The sequence below is a fragment of the Solea senegalensis genome, linkage group LG14 (genome assembly GCF_019176455.1).
Source record: "Solea senegalensis isolate Sse05_10M linkage group LG14, IFAPA_SoseM_1, whole genome shotgun sequence".
In the NCBI taxonomy this organism is placed as follows: domain Eukaryota; kingdom Metazoa; phylum Chordata; class Actinopteri; order Pleuronectiformes; family Soleidae; genus Solea; species Solea senegalensis.
Window position 1 is genome coordinate 11429479 of NC_058034.1, and position 23178 is coordinate 11452656.

Consider the following 23178-nt stretch of genomic DNA (forward strand, 5'->3'; position numbering starts at 1 on the left):
AAACATTCAATTACAGAGGTTTTTCCTCCTCTTCTTTTCAATGATGAATTTGTCTCCGGGATCATTGTGGGAACAGTGGGGACTGCACATGGTACGACACTGCAACCCAGAAGCAGCTCTTGGCCAAAGTGTGTCAGAGGAATTATGGGACCACATATCATACATACTGCACACTGCACACTGCACACACATGTAAACACTCACAGAAAACCCCTTTGAACCTCAACTCGGGGGGAAAATTTGAGGCACCCACTGACAGAAAGTCAGCTTCTGTCACTAAGCTCCGGTTTTCTGTGAGGCTCTGTGAAATCCCTTTTGTGCCCACAGATACAAATATATACCTTTAGTCCTCGCATACACATTAAAAAAAAAACCTGTGCCAGCTGCACTTGCAGCTCACACTCACCTGTACATGCACACATTAGCACAAAGACACACAGTACGAGCTGGCTTGTGCATAATGTTGCAAGCGATTGGTGTGTATTCTGACACCGTGGATCAGAAATAGCACCTCATGCCCAGAGACGCTGCTCCAAATAAAGCTGTTTGTGGCCAGGACATCAAACTGTCCGTTCCCAGTCTGCAACTGCAAGTGTTCAGGAGGTCAGCTGGAAGTTTACTTTACACTTCTGGAGATCTGTGGATTTCGCACAGCTGGTGAGTCTGATTTCTCCAGATTACAGCACTTCAAAAGACATGGAAGAAAAAAAAAGAGAAACATGAATGAGTCACACGTAAACTGACAATGTAGACATTAGCCTTCTTATTGTTTCAGTCGTGAGTCGCTGACGTCGTTCTAGTGTTGACTTTTGTTTCTGAGGAAAAGTGACTTCTTCTCTTTTTTCTGTCATGTGGAAACAGCAGTTTTCCCTCCTCCCTAAGTCTATTATGTCTCTGTACCTTTCTGTTATTTATTCTGGCTACATAATTCCTCTGCCTCTGTATCTTTCCCTGTACATTTTTGATGAGATGATATAACAAAGATCACAACATAGCATGTTTCTGTAGAATCAATTCTGTGCACATTTCTGTGAGGGAAACAAGCCCACATAAATTCAGGTTGACGTCTGAGGCTTTTCACTAAAACACAGAGAGCGGAGATCAGGTGCTTTGGCCACAGACACATTTCAGATGACCCTGAGGCAATAAGTGACTTGATCAGCTTCGATCCACAGTCCAGTAGTAGATTCTCAGAGGTTGATTCTCCTGTTTTTCAATCTATGTCAGAGCTAACAGCCATGGCCATCTTTTACAGGAGGCACTTTGGACGCCTATTTGACCATTTGGTTTATTTAAACTAGGGAGTGCACAAGGTGAGATAATGGTCACCGAGGTCTCCATGGTGATGAGGAGCTTCTGTGCTTCTGAGGAGATGTTTGCCCATTTGGACCTGGAGGGCTGAATTTGCACAGGAGCAAGACTTTTTTTTAACCCTTTTGTTTTTCCAGGAAGTAAATCTTTGCTGATATATATTAAGAGATTTGGAAGATAGACACTGTCTGGTTTCAGACTTACTTAACCATAACTAGTACTGGCCTGACACAAACCTGAACCTTAACCTAACCTCATGTTTGTGCAGCTACTGTATTCTTCTTAGGACACTGAATTGACCTCCATTTATTTGGAAGGCCTAAACAAAGCATTATCACTTACCTTTACCATAACTAGGTGATGCCTAGAATCAACCATTTCATCAGTAATGAGATTCTGCCACATTAGGTCTGTCTCCATGAGGATGACTAGTCCTGACAAGGTCAATGTTCTAAAGTGGTAACAAACTGGTAACAAATACAAGAACACATGCAGCCAACTTAATGAAAGGTTAATCTACATCAATTTTCTGAGAATAGCAGTAAATAAAAAACAATAACCACTACACATTTTAAACTTTGTCTGCTTCTTATACTTGGAGGCACTGAACTTAAGGTCTCACATGTTGAAAAGAGACAGTGTTCAATTTTACTGAATTCCACCCCCTCAATGTCTGTCAATGAGTATATGTTCTATCCTCTGAATCAGCAGCTTGGATCGAAATCCTCCACAGTGCTGAGAGGCACAACATGACCATGTTTTTTTTACTGGAGCTGTGGGTCTGTCAAAAACACCTTACTTGTAGTAATGATGATTATGCTTTTAGCTGCACAGCAGTGACTTCCATACTTCTTGGAAAACACCACAAGAAATCCTCCAGTGTTGTCTGTCACGAGTGTTCCAATTTTCTGTCATTATTGCAGTGTCTTTATTTTTTTTTCTATTAATTTATTATCCATACACAAGAGGCCTCTCACTGCCACTGTTAACCTCAGAGTGATTCACCCTCACTTCTAAATTAAGGCTGTTTTCTTGCATTTGCGCTCACAAAGGTGTACTCAGTTGTCAGGTCATGTCATCCTACATTAATAAGGCAGAAACAGATGAAGATGAAAATAAAAGAAGAAACTCTTCTTATAAACAATGATTCAATTCAAGATTCAAAGTGTTTATTGTCATATGCACAGTAAAGAAACATGTTTCCCTGTACAACGAAATTCTTACTTTGCTGTCCACTCAAAAACACCAGCATAAAGTAGAAGCCATAGAAGCCTAAAATTATGACCTGTAGTCATGTTTTTTTGCACGGTGAAGAGACTTTGCAGCAAAATTCCACAGATGCTGTGTTTATTTTCCCCGTTTCAAATTCCTAGTCTTCTTTAACTGTGACCACTGTTGATTTTGAGGGCCCTTGTTGACAAACCATCTTTACCTAAACCTAAACATACTGTTTTTGCACCTAAACCTAACCAACCCTTTGCTTTAGCTTTGGTATAAGTTACAAAGTCCCTGGAACAGGAAAGGAAAGGAACAGATTGACTATGCAGTCACATGCCAGTTTATCAAGTACACCTGTTCAGCTGTGCAAATATCTAATTAGTCAACCTCTTGAAAGAAACTCAATATATTTAGGCATGTTGACAGTCAGAACTACTACCAGCTGAACCTCAAACCAAAGAAAAATGTGTCACACTTAAGATTGGTGAATTTATTATTGGATGTACTACCTGTAATGTGTCTGTGTTAGTGTATAACCACTTTAAAATGCACAACGATCTCTAGATTCTACAGAGAAAAAAAAAGACTACAGTTAGAGCCAGTTCTCTGGACAGTAATGTCTTGTTTATGCCAGAGGTCAGTGGAGTTTGGCCAGTTATATAACGGAGTAGCTGAAAGGCAACAGTAACTCAAATATCCACAGCAGATGGGTTACAGCACAGGACCACACCTGTGTGCCTAAGAAAATGACTGGCGATCAATAAAGAGCATTCGCTCTGAGGTGGAAACACACTGACAGAAACTTAGCCGTCAAGTTTGGCTGATGTTTCATTACCTCAGAACTTTCATTGAGAAAAACAAAAGCATCAGAACACCTCACGGTGCCAAACTGATGCTAATAAGATGCTGTGTGAGACATTATGACTCAAAGACAGAGCTGCCTTGATGTGATTGCCCTTGCTGCTTGATTGAATTCAGACTCTTCTAGTATGAGTGGATGATGAATAAAAACATATCATGCACAGACACAAGTAGGTGGTTGTGGAGTTAATAGCGTTAAATTAGAAATATGAGACTTGTTTTGAATCCCCTTGTAAGATTTCAGTTTGATATGAAAATGATTCCACTAAACGCTTCACTTTACTACACTGTAAATCACATAACATCTTTATTGTGTGATTTCTTTTTTTTCTTTTTTGGAAGTACACCTTTGTGCATTACCTCTCTTTCTCTATTAAGTTTGGATCACTGTAACAACACATTCATTTTAAAGGTGACATAGAATGCTTGTATCACACATATACTGTATGTTAATTATGAAGGTCTACTTACATATATTAACTTGTTTTCATGATTAAAACCTCCTAATCGCTGCAAACGAGCCGATCAAAAATATCTCCTCACTGACGCTCTCGTCAGCCGCGCTGTTTCAGACCAAAACCACACCCCTAGAATGTGGACTGTGTTGTGATTGGAACACAATCACAATTAAAGAAGTGCCGATCCGCTTCGCAGAGTCCAGGAAAACAATATAACACTATTTTCTCAGCAGTGGCTGAACTGTTTGTTCTGAAACTTTAGGGTTTCATAAACCAGGTAATGACGCAGATACACACACAAACGCAGCGTTAATTGGAGCTTCCGGTCTATGTGGGCTTTAAGATTATCCACTTTTGAGATTTAAACTCTTTTTTTCTGCTAAAGACGTCATATTCTCAGCCCCTTCTACAGCTGGATTATCCAAATCTGTGCTGATTTGGTGGTAAAATGGGGCATGAAAGGAATACATTAAGTTGTGGCCTCGAGCCAGTTAAAGATAAAACAGGATGTTTACCTTACCTCCCCCAGAAGCTATGATTCAGTCTATTTCTGGACACAAAAATCAGATTTTCCCCCACTTTTTTCCAATATAATAAGACAGGCTCATATCTTTTAGTGTTTATATTTCCCGAGTGTCATTCTACTTGATAAAAATGAAGTAAAATTTCTCTTGAGTTAATGAATGCACAGATTTTCAGGATTGATCTGTCTTAGTTAGTAGTAACATACTGTAGATGAATAGTTACATTCTATGTTATTCTTCAAATTAACTACTTGTTGGTTCATCAAAAAAGCAGCAGGTTCTGAAAAGGTTTGGAAACATCTTAAATCCATCAACCTCAGCTGCTGCAACAAGTGGCCGATTGTGTTGCGAGTAGGGATGTATATATCGTTAGGATTTTATCGATACCGATACTCCTTATCGGCACCGACACTCTTATCAATACTACAACATGTAATTTTGAGTAAAAAATTAAAGATGTTAAAAGATTCAACCTTTTGTTTATTACCACAAGGTAATAGGTAGCTTCAACAGAACAGAAGCTATGCAATTACAAATGCTTCTCAGAAAACAAAAACTAAGGAGATGGCAAAAGCCACTTCATATTCAACCCAACAGACTGTAAGTACAGACAGACCCATACGTCAAACAGAACAGTGCAGAGGAGGCACTTCCCCTGCCACATTTGGCAGAAGTGTGTTTGTCTTTTTGTTAAAGAAAATTAAATAATAATAATAATAATAACTTTCACAAAACCCAAGGTCGCTGTGACAGATCTCAGTTGAGAACAGATCAGAAAACACAAACACTAACAAACAAACAAACAATCAGGTGGCAAAAACTTGCAGGAACAGGTGTCGCTTCAAGAGTGATTTAAATGACTCTAGAGTGATGTAATTAAGGAATGGATGAGGGTCTCACAGCTAACAGTGCTCACACTGACTTCAAGTGGATTAACTACTGCCTAGTTACATAAACCACTTGGATTCAACTGTAGCAAACGCCTGGAGATCCTTCACAATGAACTTTGTCCAGAATCCTAATGGTATGCTGCTACCAACCCAATTAGGAACCGGTACCAAAAAGTACTGGTCCTCGGTATACATCCCTAGTTGCAAGTTGTGAAAGTAGACTGGGTTTAAACTTGTAATCTAAGATCAGTTATTATTTTCTTTCAACCAAACTGCTTCTGTTACACCTTTGTAAAGGTGTGCACTCTAATTTGAACATTTTATCTCAGGTATATCACTTCTTCAATCAGACATGATTGGATGATTCTTGTCTGTGTGAGAACAGGTTGTAACAAGCCTCGAACACAGTCACAATCCTATTTATTAACTCTTGCGTAGCCTTAGAGTTGGAGTGCCTAACTTCAAGTCATTTTTGTTGTTGATGATGATGATGATATTATTCTGCCTGTGTTTGGTTTCAGTGAACAGAAACAATGTAACTGCTGCATCTTTCATCTGGAAACAGGCTCTGTCGAGCAAAATTATGAGATTGCGTTTGTTTAACAGGCGCAGGGCGCAAGGCTTGTAGTCAAGATTATGTTTTGTTGTGTGAAGACCCGAGAGCGCATAAGACAGGCAACAAGTAATGTGCTATCTTCCGTAATTTCCGTCACACTTTAAATATACACATATACAGTATCTCCACTCTACTTTTCTCACAATTAACATCCTAAAAATGAGACATCAAGTTCAATAACGATGTACAGCATGAGATACGAGTTAAGCTAGTCCACGTTACTGTAGCATTAGCATTTGGACTACGTTACTTTACAGCGTTCCTGACAAAACGCGCGCCAGGCGGCTTTTACCTTCACTTTATAATGAAACGTTTTTCACCAGAAAAGTGTCATTTTAAAAGTTACTGACCTGTAAATAACAGAAAGGATGAGAGAGGCAACAGGTAGAAGGTGCTTTCTTCCGTCGTTAGCTGGCGTCAAGCCACACCAATCCATCTCATCGACGAGGTGGTGCCCCCTTGTGGTGAAAAGTGGAACGTCCCTCAACGTTAATATGCATTAATATACAAAAACTCACCAAATAAAACTGCATTATTCAACAATAAACGATTCATAATTCATTTCATTTCCTTTGTTAACCCCCCCCCACACACACACACACACAAATCTCATAAAACGAAGCAGGAAAGAACAATGTGTTGTTTTTCTTCTAACTCTTATTGTTTTCAAGAAGTCACAGTGACAGCATCACTTACAAAGCTTTTGCTTTGTTGTCACCAGATGACAGCCCCCCTACTCAACCTACTCAACACCCTCACTGTGATTTTATTCTGTTGTGCTGGAGGAGATGGCTCACTAGGTTTTTGATAATAAAACTTGATGACGCAAAAGCCTGCCATTGTGAGACTGTTCCTCTCATTCAGAATGAATCTAGCTATGATTCTCCATGTTTGCTTTCTCTTAACTTGTGGACTATCAACAGCCGTGCCCGAGTCCATGCCTGAGAGGTCAGTTTTTGAGTGACCCCATCATCATCGTCATCCACTGATGTTGCAGTTTTTTTCAGCGCAGTGAACAACCACAGAGTCCATACAGTACTGTCATTTCATCACATCATCCTGCTGCAGGCTGCGTGGGATGTCTGTTTGTGTCAGTGTGTGCATGACGCATTCAGGAGGAGGGGGAAAAAGGACGTAGAACCTCATCCCTTGGGCTCTTTGCTTTGGTCTGTGGTGCTAAGTTGTACCCTGCAAACTTTGAATAGAGCCTTGCTGCTGTCACCAGCAGATGCTGTTCCCTCACATCTGGTTTTAATGTGTGACATGTTGTCCACGCACAAACCCCAACGCCTAATGCGCTTTGTGTTCCAAGCTGGTGTTTGTGGCCAGCTGCTGAGTTAATGTCACTGATGAGACTAAATTAAATCTGTTATTCTGGTTAAGATGAAACACACACGCACACACACACACTGGTTTCCATGACTTCAGAGGACATCACATTGACTTACATTAATTTCCTGGAGACTTACTCTAACCTTAACCATACTACTGGCCTAATCCTAATCCTAATCCTGACCATAACCTTAACCTAATCCTGACTTCAACCCAACTTTAAAACATGTCTGCACCTTAAAGTGTAGTAAGGAATACCAGGTACACACACAGACATTAAATTTAGGAATCGTAAGGAATTGTTTTGCTGTTTCTCAGACATTTTCTTCATCTGTCCTGTCTCTCAGGACTTGATGTTTGGCAGGTACTCGGTCTCATGTGCAGTTCTGATTTCTGTTTTTCCAGGGAACAGTGGAAAAACACTGAGAAATTAGCAAAATTCACAGATGTGTTTAAGAAAAAAAAGAAGAAGGAGATATAAGTCCAGCATGAAATAGAGGTTACATTGATACTAACAGTCCAGTCCTGTGGAAATATGTGGCAGTTTTGGGTGGAATCATTTGAGAACATTTTAATTTTCGACAGAGGTTATTATAGCGTGCACCAAATAATCTAACTTCAACTATATGACTTTTGTTATCTTATCTTTTTATTTTCCTTTTTTGGCTGCATATGAACTCTGAGGTTACAGCAGTTTACAATAAAGTCAGTGGATAAAATGAAATAGATTTTCACAGTGTGAGAAAATGAAATCTGTCATATGAAGCTACATCAGAAGAAGACAAGAGTAGTTTAGACTAAGGATGAGGACGATACCAATTTTTTGTGTCCAATATAATATCCCAAATTGAGTATCTACCGATAGCGATATTAGTCCAATACAGTCATTCTAGACCACTTATGAATGTATGAAGCTATTAACAACACATTTGTGCTGAGTCATTTCAAAGAGACAATTCTCCAACTGTGTAAGAAATATTGTAATCTCTCGACAAGAAGAAATAAACAGCACAAACACGACTCAGCTAAAATGTGTTTCCTGATTTTTATTTACATTTTTATCTGTCCGATATCCAATCTAGTGATTTTGACCAGTGTCGGCATGATAGCGATTTAACATCTCTACCATCACAGGTTGTTGTTTAATGAAAGAAGAATTGTTGTTTGTCTCTATATTTGTCCCTGTGATGGACTGGTGAACTGTCCAGGGTGTGACCCCACCGATCACCCTATGTCAGCTAAGATTAGCACAGATGGTTGGACGAATTGCTGCAATTGTTTCCTGGATAAGCATTCTGAACTTCTCGGAATCCACACGTGTATGCTTGTTTTATTATATTTTCACTTTTTCTGTTGTCCAGTTTGAGCTAAAATCATGCCGTGTCGTGCCTTAGCGAGGCGAGTCGAGCCGGTGGAAACACACCATTAGAAAAGCAGTCGCCAGGATAGTCTTTTCTTTTTTTTCTTTTTTCATTGTTTTTCCTTATGTCTTTAATTAACTACTCGGTTTTTACATGCTGTCCAGAGAAGAACGCATGACAAGTGCCGGGTCAGCTTGTATTTCAGCAGGAGTGGCTTTCGAGCAGCCAGGATACAGCTTCACTCTGGAAAAGACATTAGGATCAATCTTTGTCAGCACACACTATGAACTGCTTAGCTTTCATATTAACAGGCAAACAGTGATTACAGTACTTTGAAATACAAAGAGTGAGTTTCATCCAAGATAGCTTCTCGATGGAAGTAGAGAGGCACATATTTTAATCCGGTCCGCTTCCATGTTTTCTTTTGCTCCTTGGGCCTTCGTCTAAGCACTTAAAGTATTTCAGTGTGGGAACATTTCTCAGTAACAAGGATATTCATAGTGTGACCCTGGGCACCGGGCCAGTGGAAATAAGGATGTCCAGTCCACGGACCTTACACAAACATGAAAACACAGAACCATGTGTTACCAAAGAAAAAATCTTGCTATTAAAGGGGACACGCAAAAAGACGTGCAGCTGCGTTGCAGGGTTTTCAGAATAAGAAAGACAAGACAGAATATCTGCCAAGCGTCTTTGGGGGTCACTGTCTCATCTGTCATAACTGATCCAGCTCATCCAAAATGAGTTGAGAAGGAGAATTAAAGTCTGTGTTTTTTTAATCTGTGAATCAGTAAATGATCCTGACATAACATTTTCATAAACCATTTCTTAATTATATTTTCTTCAAATTATTAACTGCGATTTGTGTAGCTTTTGTTTATTGATCGTTATATAAATACAGACCATTGATTGTAATGTATGCAGCACCACTGAACCCGAAACAAATTTCCCTCTTGGGACAACAAAGTCATATCATATGGTATTTTACTGCATCATATTGCATCATTGTATCATGTTGCATTATCATATCATTTGAGAGAGCTGCTTGTCATCGTTTTATTGTAGAGAAACTTGAGTTCAGACTGAGTTAGAATCACTTTATTATTCACTTTGTTTGTATTATTTGTTATAGTAGTAGAAGAATTGTGGATGGAATAATACAACAAATAAATGCAAGATAAGAAGGAATAAAAGGTCAGGATATCTCTGGCCACTAAACAAGAGCACCACTACAGAGGAAATGCAACACCAAACCTCTGCAGTGCTCCTTTAAGAGAAGAGCTGAGACCAGAGCCAGTGGTGTGTTACTGTTATCGCCATTTCTTAGAAACAATGGGTCTTCATCTGCTCCGACTCGCCCTCCTCATTTCCTTCTCTTCCACAGAAAAGCACTGAGGTGATAGAGAGAGAGACGAGAGTCATGGCTTCTCATGTCAGTCAGATGATAAAAAAAAGAGAGTAATCTGAATGTGAAAGACTGTGTAGGCAGAGGAGAATTGAGAGGATGACATCATCCTTTTCAGCGACGTCATCTGAACCAGTTTGTAGGAATGACATCATCTCACTGGCATCCACACACCAGCCCTCCCACTCTCCGGGGGGGATTTGCCTTTTTGTGCAGCATCTGATGAATTATTCATGAATGGCTTCCCTGTCCAAGACAGAGAGCGTACACACCAGGGTTTTTGTTCCTTATTATTTTTAAATCATCCTATAATGTTGGCACAGTTTAAAAAAACAACAACACTTAGCTCATCTTCTGCAGTGATGACACCGTCGCTCTCTCTCTGCTCAGAACAACAAAGCCCAAGCAGCACTGACATGATGAGGACAGTGATGAAATGACGTCACAGTGACAAAGCAGGATGACATACTATACCCGAGGACATTTATTTTCCTTTTTCCAACGCTAAATGGTTGATATTGATCAAATCCAACCAAGAGTGGAGTTCAAAGGCTGATAATGCTGACACATGCAAGCAATCTGACTCCATTACATGTACTCACACATAACAGTTACACATCTTAAAGTATGTGGCGTTTGCTCATGCTTTATATTATAGATTTTAATCAATTTATCCATTCATTTTTGGCCAACAGTTTTAACACTTTAAATAAAATATATAAAAATAAAATATATAAAATATATATATAGAATAAGAAGAATAAAATAGCTACATAAAAAGACAAACAATTAAATAAATTGATAAATATAATGTGACTCCATTCTGTCTTTCTTGTTAAACAAAGCAAGTGTGAGGCATTTTATTCTACATATAAATATGGTAGAATAAAATGCACACTGAAAATGAATAAAAATAAAAGTGTTTTTAGACCACGGAAGTATCTTCACTCAAACTTAACATACCAAAAGGATGATATCATTCCTGTGCCCGCCCCATCACACTGGGATGATGTCATTCAAGAGATGACATCATTCCATGTGGGGTCGTTGGCTGCTGAGATGGTGCGTTTCATTTTTAACCTGATAATGTCTGAGCAGCTTTTTTTTTTATAAAGACCATAATAACACTTTTGATATAATTCTTGTGATTGATTATAGCAGCTGCAATAATTGCTGTACCTTAATATTAATGGTTATCTCCTCCTGAAATTATATTCAGCATCCAAAGCTTGATGAGGCATGAAATTGTAAGAGACAATTCTCAGCCAGCAAAGGCAACCATAGATGAATATAGCGGCTCTTCTTTTTTACTCCCTGCTGCAGTCAGATGCTTGTAATCCCTCACTGTCACTGCAGGCTACAGGGACAGAGTGATGTCAGACTGCTGACAATATTGAGCCAAATTCACCCATATATAATGATTAATGGGTTTCAAATGGGACAGTGCAACCATCATGACGCATATGCAGGAGAGTAATTTGCAAACAAGCGTAGGCAAGAACACAATTTGACATATGTTGTTATGTACACAACATAACGGTTGAAAGCAGCTGCAGGAATTGTCTCACGACCCACAAAAAGAAAAAGCGAGTGCATTTTCATTGTGACTTTCCCTGATTTTACCCATAACTTCCACATCTCAACGTGGTCTTAGTTCTAACCACAGCAGCATAATGGCTTTGTGATTAGAGCCATGCAAGACTAAAGGGCCCTGAGTGAAAATCTGGCGCCCAGCTGTGTCCTCCTCTGTGTGGATGTAGCACGTCTCTCCCTGTGGTTTTCCTTCCAGATGCCCCAGTTCAGTCTTGTAGGTTATGAACCAGAATGGATCCAATAAATTGCCCATCATATAGGTCTCAATGTGAGTGTGTCTAACATGGGTCTAAAGTCTGAAATGTATGTACAGTATTCTCTGCTTAAAGCTGTGTCCTGATTCCAAATAGTGGGGCTGGGCAATATGGGAAACAAATCTTACCATGATATATATTTTTTTGATATAATTCGATATCAATAGGAGTGACAATACACTGTAAATGCACTCAAAATGTCTGCAGTTTATGATCTGTATTAAATGAACAACATGCTTAAAGTAGAGATATTTCATTTCAGATAATACGCAGTTTATTTCTTTGGCTTTTTAACGTTAAATGAAGGATATTGACCATGAAATTGGTCATATTTTATCTATAACACAAATCACTACTACTTAACTGTTATTAAATTACCTTTTTCACTATAACTGTGTCGATTTCATGTATATTTGGACCAATACATATTTAATTTTTAATATTTGGTGTATTTGACAAATGTATCTAGTATAATTAACCAGGAAATGCCATCACAGACACCTTATCAAGACATGATGATATTCAAAATCCAAGACGTTATCTTGTCCCTTGTCATGATATAAATATAACATTGATATATCGCCCAGTCCTACCATATACATATATATGTATATAAATATATATACATATATATATATATATATATATATATCGATCTGCATTCTCTTTACTGCAACACAAAATGAAGTTGACATACTTCACTGGATTAAAATGCAATATATTGCAGACACTGACCTTTCCTTAGGTAATTGTCTTATAAAATGTAAACACGATAGTACAACCTGCTTAAAATGACCATATGAAAACCCAACAACGGTGTAATTACTGCACTAAGACTTACTGATGTGTTGATGCGTGCAAGCATTGTTTGGTCGTGCTAATTCCATGTCATAACAATGCAACCACGCCTTAGCCAAGTTATAGATCTAGTTCTAATCCGGGAAACAAATGTTTAATTAATAGTTTATCCTGCAGGAATCATAGGTGTGACACCATGTCGCTAACCACACAAAACCCGCCACACGTGTGTGCACTCACACTGCAGCTCTGCGAAAACCATAATGTCAGTATTATGGTTTGTCCATTGAAGGGTTTACTACAATCGAGCGTGTGGTATTGTTCAGTAGAACGACACCTTGGGCTTAATAAGGATTCACACCTGAAGAAAAACCAGCCACAAGCTTGTCATTTTGCTTGTCAGCTTGATATTCACTTATTAATATTATTATTAATAACATCCACAGTCAGCAACACCTGTATTCTGTATGTCAGCCTGTTGTGATTATGCCGTGTTACATCTCCTCTTATAATATCTGTGCAAAACCACAGCCATATCCAAGTACAGGGCTGCTGTTAACTGGTGGACATTACTGTATCGATCAGAGAGGAGAAACCTGCAAAACACAGGCTCATTTTAATGAGCAAACACAGAAATTAACGATTCTGTCTTTTTTAATTAATTTAGTAAATGTAATTAAGTTCATCTGTGCAGTTTTTATTGTTACAAAGGATCAATACTCTCTATTAGTGTTTGCATGGGATTTCTCCGCCTTCTCCGGTTTCCTCCCACAGTCCAAAAACATGCAGATTAGGGGGGATTATAGGCACAATTGGACACTCTAAATTGACTGGAGGTGTGAGCGTGAGAGTACCTCGCCTTTTGCCAGCTGGGATTGGCACCAGCACCACAAGAGGATAAAGCAAGGCAATGGGAGGATGGAAAAATGGAAGGACAGCAAATTCTTTCAGTTTTTGAATGCAGTCAACCCAAGAAATCGATTGGAAATTGTGCACAATGCAATTGTGGGAAACACTGAGCCTGTTTTTTATATCCTGTCTCCATAAATAGACAACTTTTTCTCTTAACTCTTAACTTTACTTTACATTTTCATTCATTTTCCAGCGACACAGACTCTGATGTCCACCCAAGAAAAATATACAGCATTCATACAGCATGTTCACCATCTACGGTCTAATTATATACAGTATATATATAATATGTTTGGACATCAGTCATAAAGAGTGCTCTGTTGTTTCAAATGATGTAACATGGAAATTAAAAGTGTGGCCTGATGTATAATTATAATACAAATTTCAGGCTGTATCACGGTGGACAATCAGATCATTCATATTTCACATGCACATCTCTGCAGAAGTCCTAAAATAACAACAGGGACATTTTCCATTCAAATAAGTGATGGCTTCACTGGACTGGTCTGTGTTTGTGTTTGGAAAAGTTGCCTGAATAAGTGGCGTAGCCAAATATCCACATCTGGAAACTTTGAAAAGGGAGTTGACTGTTTGCCGAGGCCTTCATCACTTGTGTGTTTGCTCATCTCTCCTTCTGCTCAACGCTGGAATAGGTTTGTGTCTTTACAAACACAGCGAGTGTGACAGTTGAAACACTTGAAAGAGCTTAGAGAGCCACCACCTTTGACAGCATTGACATCTACAATGGCCGCCTTTCTTCTACAGAATTAGGGAGTGGAGCACAGTGGACTACGACAAGGTTATGGACCATTGAAGAGTTGGTGTCATGTTGCCAGCAGTTTACTATCATACCGACCAGTTGTTGATAAGCAGCAGTGTCAGTGCCCCAATTCTACTGAGGAAGGAAAGATAAGGTCACACACAGCACATTTTTATTTAATCCATTGACTTAACTGTTTGTTTATGACAATAAAAGCTTTGGCTTTATCTAACCATTGTCGCCACATGTTGGCTTTGGCCGTCTTGCAACAACATAGGGATTTTCACTGTTGGTGTCCTTTATCAGGCCATTTCCACTGCACGTTTCTTTTTTAGGAAGATGTCATTCTAGCTTTGTCTTATGCCACAAGATGACAAGCACCTAAATGTTTGATTATTTAGCAATAGTATAACCGCGACAGAGTCATGTGCAGAGGTGAAGACTCACTTGTTGACTATTCATGTAGTAATTGATTAATAATCGATTAATTAATCGAGTAATTGTTTCAGCTCTAGCGTATATCTTCATAAAAAATAATCCTTTAATGATATTGACAGTAATACATGAACATAATATTGGCTTCTGGGGGGAAGATTGAAAGTAAAAATGAGATGCAGTCAGATGTCAGTTTACCATAATGTCTTTCAAGAAAAAGATAGTTATTATTATTTTTGTTGAACATGGATTTGCGAGGTGTTCTTGAACACACCACACTGGGTTGGCTGCTGATCTGTGACTCTCCCCCCTCCTCTCCTGACTCCTATCTCCTCTCAGCTGAGCTCTCAGTCTTGTGTTTCTTCGCTGAGAGGTTCAGCTGAGCTTGACGTCAGGGAAACGGCAGCAGGAAAGTGTGGGAAATCCTCCACAGGACCCTCGTGTTGTCTCAGTCATGGACAACTCGCTGTGACAGACTCTTCTTCTCTCAGGATTTAAACTCGGCTCACGTGTAAAACCTCTGACTCGGACGAACCTGAGTAACCTGAACGCGAATTCAACGGCAACAGACGACGTAAGAACACTTTAGTCTCGTTATCATTACTCTCTCTCTCTCTCTCTCTCTCTCTTCTCTGACTTTGAATGTTGAGTATGACATTTTTCACGAATACGTGTGGAATCACTCACTTCGGTTAAACTTTCATGTGTGTGTGTTTTGCTGTCGAGCCGTTATTTAATCGGGTTTACCGTTCTCATTTGCTGTGTTTTTTTACCTGCGTGTCAGACGCACGCGATATGGCCAAAAAACGTTATCACGATCAAAAAAAAAAAACGTAGAGTATCGCGATAAATGTTCGATTAGTATTGATAAAGATTTGCTCATGAGTGAAAGTTGAAGAAACCAGTTAATTGAGGTGTAAATTTTAGATTTACAACATCAGTTACATGTTTTTTTCTGTGTGCGTCTCAAAGTGTGTTTACGTAATGTGTTAACTTTGAATTACATTGCATTTATTTATTTAACCTTTATTTAACCATGGTCCAATTGAGGTCAGAAGATCTCCTTTGCAAGGGACACCTGACCAAGAGGGCAGCAACAGCAGGATTATTACATTAACAAATCAACAAACAACACAGATGGAATTAAAGTTACATAAAACACTTGCAGACACAGTCAAGGTAGACCAAAATGATTTCACCAGAGCTTTTAAATTCATTCAGTGTAATGAGGGCTTGAATTTTGAAAGTTCAGATTGTAATTTGGGGACGAGACATTGCAAGACACATTGTGACCTCCATGTTTCCTTGTTTAATGACAGGACAAATAGTAAGGAATAAAACCCAGAATGGTTTTGTAAATAAAAGCACAGTGTTAAATATTCATATATGGCAAGTTTGCATTTACCTTTCACACATATTTATCTTTTTTCCATGTGTTTTTGAAGGCAAACATCCACCTCTACTACCAACATTATATACTAGTCTTTATTTTATTTCTATCATGGGGAAGTAGCCACTTTTTTACAAATCAGTATATGTGACATAAATGCGTGTGTTGCTAGAGTCAGAAAAACAGAAGGACTTGTTGCTGCTGTGGCAGACGGTGATGTGGGAACAAGTCTCAGCACCTTCATGCATGTTCAGTGTCTCAGGGCTGGCAATACTGGGTGAGTCAGACCTGGATGAATATTTGGCTGAGGTGGAGTCTGACTTTCATGGGAAGACAGGGCAGAGCTCGTCATGCATGCATGTGGAAAATACTTTCACAATGTTGTCTTAATCCAGGCGAGGGGATAACATTTTTTGTTTGTTTCTTTACAAAGTGGAGAATGGAGACGGGGGCTCTGGCACACAGCAGCACTCACTGATGAATTTAGATGAACCAACACCTCTGTTCCTTAAATGAGTCATGAGTTGCTCAGTGTGCAGCTCTGAGGTAACGAGCATCAAAGTTTGAACATCTCAGCTGTCTGGTGCATTAGTAAAAGTAACACAGTAAAAGGTTGGTGGACAGAGACTGAATGTACCTGCCTGTGATTGTGTGAAGTTTTTTTTTTAAATGATGAACTAAATGGGCTTAACGTCCTCCCATTGACCAACCTTTCCTCTGCTCATTCAGCCCCTGCTCACCCTGTTGTTTTTATTACATCCTGATGGTTGGTCTCACATCCTTGTTAAGCTTGTCCTTCATGTACTCGGCCGACTCATGACGGTTTTGTTAGATAGAATCAGTTTACCCTGACACAAGGCAAACATGAGCAGCACATCTAACTGACAAATCAGTTATCAAAACAGCTTGCAAATGATCAGTACATTAACAGTGTTATAAACGATGAACTGATTATTCAGATATGGGCAGGGTTTTATTGATATGACACAAGCAACACATGTTATTATTAAATATGCTGGTGCAACGTGACCAGATGTTAGTTGTGTGGTAAACTAACATCTGACTGCATTTAATTTCACTTTAAAACCCAATCTTATGTTAAAAGTACTTCATTGTCATTAGAGGGCTATTATTAGTTTCCACCAACATGCAATGGTGATTTGTAATATTATTGACAAAAATGACAACAAGTAATTTGACGTATTAGACGTCTGCAATCACATTACTTCTTAACTGAGACCCACGTTTGAGACATCTAATTGACCAAGATATTGCAACCTTCAGTTTTAACTAGTCAGAATTAAACTGCAGACAATATGGGTTGTATTAAACTGGCAAAAACAAGTAGTTAAAATTTACTGCTCAAAATGTAATTATAGATGTTGAAAGGTGTATTTGTGGGGAATGTTGAGATAGATATGTCCAGGTAAAAAATGACTATTTTAAATGATGTTAATCTCTGAAATATTAATTAGGAAAAGTCAGACTTGCCATAAATCTGCTGACTGTGTCTCTGTGTGCAGAGCTGCAGTCATGGATGTGTCACACTGTGTCCTTTGCTCAGTGCTTTGTTGAAGCTATCATGCACTCATTGTCTTGACCACTGCTGCTTTCTCTCTCAGAGATGATGATTGAAAGGTTTTCCCAAACAGCAACCAATAAACCCTGCGTGTGACTTTGAATTAACATTTAATGACAATTAAACACATTGTCTTCAACGTTCAAGCTCAAAACTCTCAAGCCAACACAATCGGTGAACACCTGTGTGTGTTGGTCAGTCATAGCATCTGTCATAAACATGACCCGATCCAGGCACAGCATAATTTCACACTTTTAGTTACAAAAATCACATTTATAGGGTTATTTTCATAATGAAAGACCTATAAGCTCAATGGCTCTCTTGAGCTGGATTTGGCCTATGAGTTGCTGATGGTTGCACACCTAATATACACTATGGTATTATATACATTAATTGGATTGTATTGCCTATATTGTGACAGCTTTCCTATTAATATCTCTTATTACGCCAGACCATTGTTGGCAGTGTTAGTGCAAATCAGTTTTTTCATTTTTCTTTCAAAACTGTACCCTGTTACATTACAGAAGGACTCGTCTGGTTAATTAAAGTATGAGCTAAATTGATTTTATTTCCTTTTTTAAATCCTGTGTACAGTATCTCTGTCTAACATGCAAACAAGTGGTTGCATGCTAAGGTTTAAACTGAAATGTCTGCCTTTAACAGTAACTCTTGGAACAATTATGTATACAGTTAAATCTTCAAAGTGAAGTTACTGGTAAATATAGATGAAATATAAAAACACAAGTTTAAATAATATGATCTTTGACACCATGGACATGCAAAGCATAATTTCACTACAGACACTGACTTCTTTAAACACATTCAGAGGCATTTTTTTGGACGAAGTTGTTTTATGTCACCTGAGGAGTTCAGATTAAGGATCTTGTTAAGAAAATTAAGTGTATATTTCTGCACTTAATTATCTCTCTCTTTTGTTACTCTTTTAATTACCTCCCTTTAACATTTATAATCTTTTATGAGTTTTATATCTGAAATTATTAGTAATGCAAAGTGCACTTGCGCAAACGTGTCGCCTGCGATGCGCTCGGTGTTGCAGTTTCTATTAATACGGAAATTGAAACCTCGTTATTAAAACACAGAACTGCTACATGACAGCTCATTACTTCTCTTATAGGGAATTATACTGATGTTTATCATTCAACAGTTGATAAACTGCCATCACTGAAGGTGATGGCAGATGTGTTCACATTATACAGGATGACAGGTTGTCACACATTGACAACTTTTACCTTATTAAACACACACAGGTTTGCACAACTATTCTTTTTAGGACACACAACTTCACCGGTTCATCAGAAATCAGGCTCTCATAAGGACCAGGTTTTGGTCTCCATGACTACTAGACCTGACAAGGTCGGTTGCTGATGCCAGTGAAGGTCCGATAGAGGTCACAAATGCAAGTAAACACACACACACTGAACACATGGTTCCCCACACACACAGACACACAGACATTTTATCCCTGCTGTTGTTTTTCCACTGCATCCAGTCACTGTGTGTTTGTCCTGGTATAGCATATCAATGAATTAATAGATGTTGTCGCTGTTATTCATTAATTGCCTTTCAGGTTTTGATTGGTTACACAACACAACAACAACAAGGAGTAAAGTGCAGGGAACATACTTGACTAGAAGGGATGTAATGATAACAAAAGCTCTAAAATAACACAGCATTTACGATATTTGTTGTAGTTTTATGATCATGGTGTAGTTGGTGAAGTCCACCCATCCGTTTTCTCCTTCATCTTTTTAATTGAAGACAGACTTAAAAGTCACTGGAGCTTTCACAGTTTCAGAATTCTCTATAAACCAGTATCTGATATGTATCAGTGCTTGGGCCAGTGTATATACGTTTTTCCCCGTGCCCAACAGAGCTCATGTAGTCTGTTCTGTAGTGAAATTAACATTATTTAACATTTTATAGTCATGCTGCAGCAGATATTGTTTAATGTGCCTGCCTATTCACAGCCTACTGTTTTAATCATTAGTTATAGTCAGGGGTTCCTAGTGTGTATAAGAATGAACAGTAGCTTTGATATACTGAAACACCACTTGAAACATTGACTCTTCAGTCCATCTGGTTTCATCTTTGCCAGGAAAATTCAGCATTTCTTTCACCGTAATTTACTACAATCAGGTCACAGATATTTATTCAGTTACTTATTCTTCTAAATCTCTGGCTCGCAGCACCGTTTCATATCAGTGTAATCAGTGTTTCATCAGTTTAACCCTCTCACAAGCATCTCTGTTTCTCCTCACTCTCTCCTCAGCGAGTCTCACCCTGACTGAAGCACAGCGGGGCCATGCTCACACAATGACCAGTACCATGTAAGTGTTGCAGCACGTTTGTTAGTGAGGTGGCATAGTCAAATTGAATTCATTAACAGTGAAAGCACGGATGTTTGGATTGAGCCTGATGGGGGGTTTTCTCCCTCCTGCTGATGAAGCCCTCAGTCTGAAAAGAGTCTGAAATGGTTCGTGTCTTGGGTTTCGGGTTGGTGAAAAAAAGTAACACTAACATAATCTCACCTCCAGGGGAATCCAAACCCAGCATACAATATAGATCATGCATTGAATTTGACATCCATCCATTGTCTACTGCCTCCACATGACGGTGGTCACAAGGGAACTGGAGCCAATGGACAAAAGTCCATCGCAGGGTCAACATATAGACACACCAGTCACTCTCACATTCACACTTATGCTCAATTTAAAGTGTCCGATTATCCTAATCCTAATTTCCCCAACCAAACCTAATTTTGCATGAACATATCAGAATTGGCATATTTCATGTTTTAGTCTAATAATCATTGATTCGTTTTATAACTGCAGGCGCACTCGCCCTCAACAATGGCAGTGGTCTATTTGTGCCAAAAAATCTAAATATATTTCTCAACAGTTTATATCGCGCTGATATCACTAGATGACATAGTATATTTTCAGAAATCATGCGTTATGATATTGCGCAGATGCATGTGATGCCGTCATATATGCACAGAGCTGATTCTGCAGGATCTTGTGGATTATTTTTGTTTATTTTTAGTCTCTAGTCCTAAAAGACTCTTCGATTTCTGCACACGCACAGATTTTTGCCATTTAAAAAACAGTGTTAATCGGAAGATGAGCACTCAATGTGTATTTAATGTGACAACAACATTAAACTGTTCAGAACAATCACCAGTGCCTGAACAATCACTAGGTGTGATTAAGAGCAGGTGAAGGACAAAGGCGAAATTGATCTATAAGTTTAATAAAGCAGGTGTTTATTTTTTTTTTATATTTATTCCATTTACTTTTATTTAAACAGGTTAAAGTCCCATTGAGTTTTATAAACAATTTTTCAAAAAGGACGAAAATGGTGCAAGACAGTGGCAATGAAATTAAAGAATCCACACCTTGTGTTTTGCAGACACATAAAAATCAATAACTTCTTTTATAGCACTGTAGATATTTTCCTGGTGTTGTCACATGAGCTAATTTCTAGACTGGGACATGAATTATGATGAACACAGTACACGTCTGAGTGTCAGCAGACAAGGAAACGTCTGTCTTTTGGAGCACTGGGAACTGCAGGCCAACGTCTTGTCATCACGCCTCACATGAACGACTCTGCATCTCATGAGTCATTAGATTACATCTGTAGAGAAGTTTTTCCGCTGCACTATGTGTCTGTGTTACTCTTACCTGTTTCCCAGCACGGCGCTCCATGTGTACACCTCTCATTACTTAGCCATTAGACCCGTTCTTTTGCAAACATTTCAGACTCCATTTAGGCCTAATTAAATCAATGATGACTTATGCTGCATCATTTTATGTTAGCCTTTTCTTTTTGTACAGTCCGTGTTTATCTTATCACCCTGCTAGTTTGAACCTTTTCTCTGTGGATCCTACATTACTCATTCTCTCTGCATCTCTCCACAGGGTTTCGTCAGCTATGTTGCCGATCCTGATGCACATTTTCCTGGTATCCCGTGGTAAGTTCGATCTCCTATGTGTTTGTGCATATACAGTTCAGCTGTATCTTGGATATTTGGACTTCCAGGGACATACATGCATATATGAAACTCACAAATAAGTTATTGTGCAAGTAAAGAGACAGGACAAAAACTTTTAAGTGGTCTAAATTGAAAACTAGTATCTTTGTTTACTATCAGTTTCTCTCTAGCATTGGTTTTTCTAATTCCACAATCAGTCTGTTGTTTTTATGACAGCAGAGATAAACTTTAGATAGAATTTGTTTTCAGATCCAGCAATATCAGCGTCTCTGCTGCCACCTTTGTGTTAAATTTCCACCTCCAGTATAAATGTAATTAACAGCAGAGTGATGCTGTCGGTGATAATATCTTTCTTCACACACTGAGTATAAAAAGATTGCTTCCCTCTAACGACTGTTTGTGTTTGTCAAAAATGATTTCCTCAGGATTTCTTTTACTTTGTTTTAATTTCATCAAAATTACTCTCACAAAAAACGTATACTTTTTCCTCCCATAAAGACATAAAGATAAAATTCATATTTCTGCTACAATTCGCATCAAATATGACCCAGCAATGCCAAACGTGAAATGATTCATCACACTTTTATGTCTTCTTGTTTAGACTACCGTAACTGCCTTTTTACTTGTTTTAATGAGGAAGAGCTCGACCGTCTCTAGGCTGTTCAGGCGGCTGCTGCTCGGCTTTTAACTAACTAACTAACATATCAAACCAGTTTTATCTTGCCTCCACTTGTTATCCTTTCATTTTTGAGTACATTTTAAAATTCTGATCTTTACTTTTAGAGCTTTACTTTACAAGCTCCCTCTTACATCTCTGACCTGATACTACCTCACACGCACCCTGAGGTCTTCAGGGCAGAGGCTGTTAGTTGTTCCTAAAACAAAATTTATTGTAAAGCGCTTTGTGATTTTTCACTTTGTGAAAGGTGCTATATAAAAAGAACTTAACTTAATTACTAGATATATGTAAAATATGCTTCACAGAAAGCTTTATTGTAAAATGTATGCCACATAGCTTCACTTACTGTATGTAACAAGATGTCACAGTTCTCGTGACTTATTTGATGGACAAGTCTTGAAAATCAGTGTTGCCATTTTGTCAGATATTAGTTTTAGTTTCAACCTGGAAGTGCCCTTTTCCCATTGAGCTGTAGAATTGTTGAATTTTTAAGAAATTGCAGGTCACAGTGTGTAAGTCTATAAATGACCTCCTGCTACACTGCACACCATGGCTCCATACTAGTGTTGACACACAAGTCCTTCAGATTTATTGTGTTACATTTGGCATATTTCCCTTGAGTATGGTTCATTTCATCGCAGCTACCAACAGGGTCTCCGTGTTCTTCTCGTGGTATTTTCAGTTTCATTATGAACTGGCGCCCTGTCCGCGCTGTTTTCCCCCCTTTCGCCCAATGTCAGCTGGTATTCCCCCCGCCCCTGTGGCCCTCATGTGGAGGATAAAGAGG

General features: G+C 38.7%; 1 protein-coding gene across 1 annotated transcript in view; it reads left to right on the top strand.

Annotated features, from left to right (window-relative positions):
* The first annotated feature begins 622 nt into the window (after positions 1-622).
* The window catches only part of LOC122781004 (leptin receptor-like), a 37416-nt gene continuing 14860 nt past the window's right edge, over positions 623-23178 (top strand). Inside the window, exons 1-3 of the mRNA XM_044044481.1 lie at positions 623-657; positions 19988-20045; positions 21639-21691. Of these exons, the coding sequence (XP_043900416.1) occupies positions 20032-20045; positions 21639-21691 (67 nt within the window). The 5' untranslated portion in view covers positions 623-657; positions 19988-20031. The remainder of the gene's footprint in view (positions 658-19987; positions 20046-21638; positions 21692-23178) is intronic.